The 2582-nt window shown below is 44.0% G+C and overlaps 1 gene segment (V, D, J or C); it reads left to right on the top strand.

The window, feature by feature from the left end:
* The first annotated feature begins 257 nt into the window (after positions 1 to 257).
* On the top strand, positions 258 to 772 carry LOC121026250 (immunoglobulin heavy variable 1-46-like). The segment is given in 2 exon segments: positions 258 to 370; positions 456 to 772. Coding segments are annotated over 2 exon segments (390 nt in total).
* Positions 773 to 2582: the final 1810 nt, after the last annotated feature.

The following is a 2582-nucleotide window of genomic DNA, read 5'->3' as shown; positions in this document are numbered from 1 at the left end:
CATTCAACACTGGTCCACAATGGGGAGAATTTTCTGTAAGGTCTTATCACTCAGTGGCAGGAGCTCAGTCTGCACACAGTTCAGGAACCTGGCCAAGGACCCATGTCCTCAAACAAGGATTAGACTGGTGCTCTCTGAGTCCCAATGTACACGGTCTCTGGGACCGTCTCCAGATGGTTCTGGTCCTGTGTATGAAATACTGTGTCTCATGACTATGCAAATAGTCCTGAGAGCACCAGGTTAAGTATGGCTGTGTCTGTGCCCTGAGAGCATCCCCGTACAATGCCATCCTCTACCGGAGACCCTGAGACACATCCCCTCACAATGGACTGGAGCTGGAGAATCCTCTACCTGGTGGCAGTGGCTACAGGTAAGGGTCACCCAAGTCCCTGGACACAGGAGAGGACCAGGACCAGTCAACATTGATTTCATCCACTCTTGTCCCCTCTCTACAGGTGTGCACTCCCAGGTTTTGCTGGTGCAGTCTGGGGCTGAAGTGAGGAAGCCTGGGGCATCAGTGAAGATCTTCTGCAAAGCATCTGGATACAGCTTCACTGATTACTATATGCACTGGGTGCGACAGGCTCCTGCACAAGGGCTTGAGTGGATGGGAAGAATTGACCCTGAAGATGGTTCTACAAGCTATGCACAGAAGTTCCAGGGCAGACTCACCCTGACAGCAGACACATCCACAAACACAGCCTACATGGAGCTGAGCATCCTGAGGTCTGTGTATTACTGTGCAAGGACACAGTGAGGGGTTGTCAGTGTGAGCCCAGACACAAACAGCCCTGTAGAAGAAGATCAGGACCACCAGGGGGTGCACACTATGCACCATTCTGTTTGTGTTACCAGGAGCAGGTGCAGGTAGGGGTTGCTGGAAGGTTTTGTGCCATGGCCTGGGGCTTCCTCTCCATACAGCAGTTTCCCCCAGGAAGCCTCTCTGGACACATGATTCTGTGCTTACCTACTTGGGTCTGGTTTACAAAGTTTGTTTTACCAGGAAAACTATACTTACATGAACAAGAGATAGAGTCTCTTACAATTGCTTACCCTTGTACTAAATATCAATGGTTTACACGTATCCTGATACACATCAACGGAACATTTACAGAGGTCCCAGGAGCGCTCACTTTGCATCTAGGACCACAGGATCCCATAGCTCCTCGTTATCCTCACCCTGCTCTTGTCCCAGTCAAACACCATGACACTTCATTCATATCACTTTGCTTCTCAGAACTTTATATGTGTTAAAGTTTTCTTCAAATACTTGAAACTACAAGAGAAAAAGCATATACATGTATTAGTCAGGATAATCCTGAGGGACAGAACACATAGCACATTGGCTTACATGACTAAATAGGCTGAGAAGTCCCATGATATACTATCACATGCTGGATACCCAGTAAAGTCAGTGCTGTAATTCTCATCTGATTCCAAACTAGTGTCAAGTCTGAGAACGTGGGGACCTGATGGTTTAACTTTCACTCCAAGGGCAAGAGGAAGCCAATGTTACAGCTCAAGCAGGCACACAAGAAGTAAAAATGAGAGAATTTGCTTCACTTTTATTTTTATTCTATTCATAACCTTAATGGATTGGGTGATGCCCACTTCCCAAGACACCAAAACGCAAGAACACAATGCACACAGCACTCACCACAAACCCGTGCTGAAGCGCCAGTCTCCATACAGCATATGAATTCTTCTTAATGTAGCCAGGACTCTCAGAAGCTGAAAACATAACAGGTTTTCTAAAACACAGAAGAAGACAGAGACCTAGACAATATGAGAATATGGAGGAATCCATCCCCAAAGAGAGAACAAGGAAGGATCATATCCAGGGATCGAATCAAAACAGATATAAGGAATAGGCCTAAAACAGAACTTAAAACAACAATAGCAAGGATAATGGATGGGCTTGAGAACAGCAAAGAAGACATCAAGGATATGCATACCACAGAGATAAAAGACATAAAAGCTGGTCAACGGTGAAATTTAAAATTCTATGAAAGACATGATGCTTACAGCACATAATAATGGGTGGAAGCAGCAGAGGAATGACTAACTGATATAGAAGATAAAATTATTGCAAATAAAGAATCAGAAAAGAGAGGGTAAACTAACTTCTTGGGTTATGGATGTAGACTTAGAGAACTCAGCCACTCTGTACAGTGTAGTAAAATTCCTTTCATAAGAGTCCCAAAAGAAGAGAGGGAAAAAGGGACAGATGGTTTATTTGTGCAAATTGTAGCTGAAAGTTGCCCTAACCCAAGGAAGGAAATGAACATCCAAATCCAGAAGGCACAGAGAACTCCTATCAAAATCAACAAAAGCAGGCCATTACCAAGATAAATCATAGAAAATTGACATAATATAGAGATAAAGGAAAAATCCTAAAAGCAGCAAGAGAATGGGAAAATAATAGGCAGGCAAGAATACTTTATCCAGGAAGTTTGTCATTGAGAAGAAGGAGAGATAAAGAGCTTCCCAGACAAACAAAATCTAAAGGAGTCTGTGACCCCTAATCCAACCCTGCAAGAAATACTAAAGGGGACTCTTTGAGTGGGAAAGAAAGACCAAAA

Source organism: Herpailurus yagouaroundi, unplaced genomic scaffold, assembly GCF_014898765.1.
Source record: "Herpailurus yagouaroundi ecotype Mexico unplaced genomic scaffold, PumYag 67899, whole genome shotgun sequence".
Classification (NCBI taxonomy): domain Eukaryota; kingdom Metazoa; phylum Chordata; class Mammalia; order Carnivora; family Felidae; genus Herpailurus; species Herpailurus yagouaroundi.
This window is presented reverse-complemented; position numbering and strand designations above follow the sequence as displayed.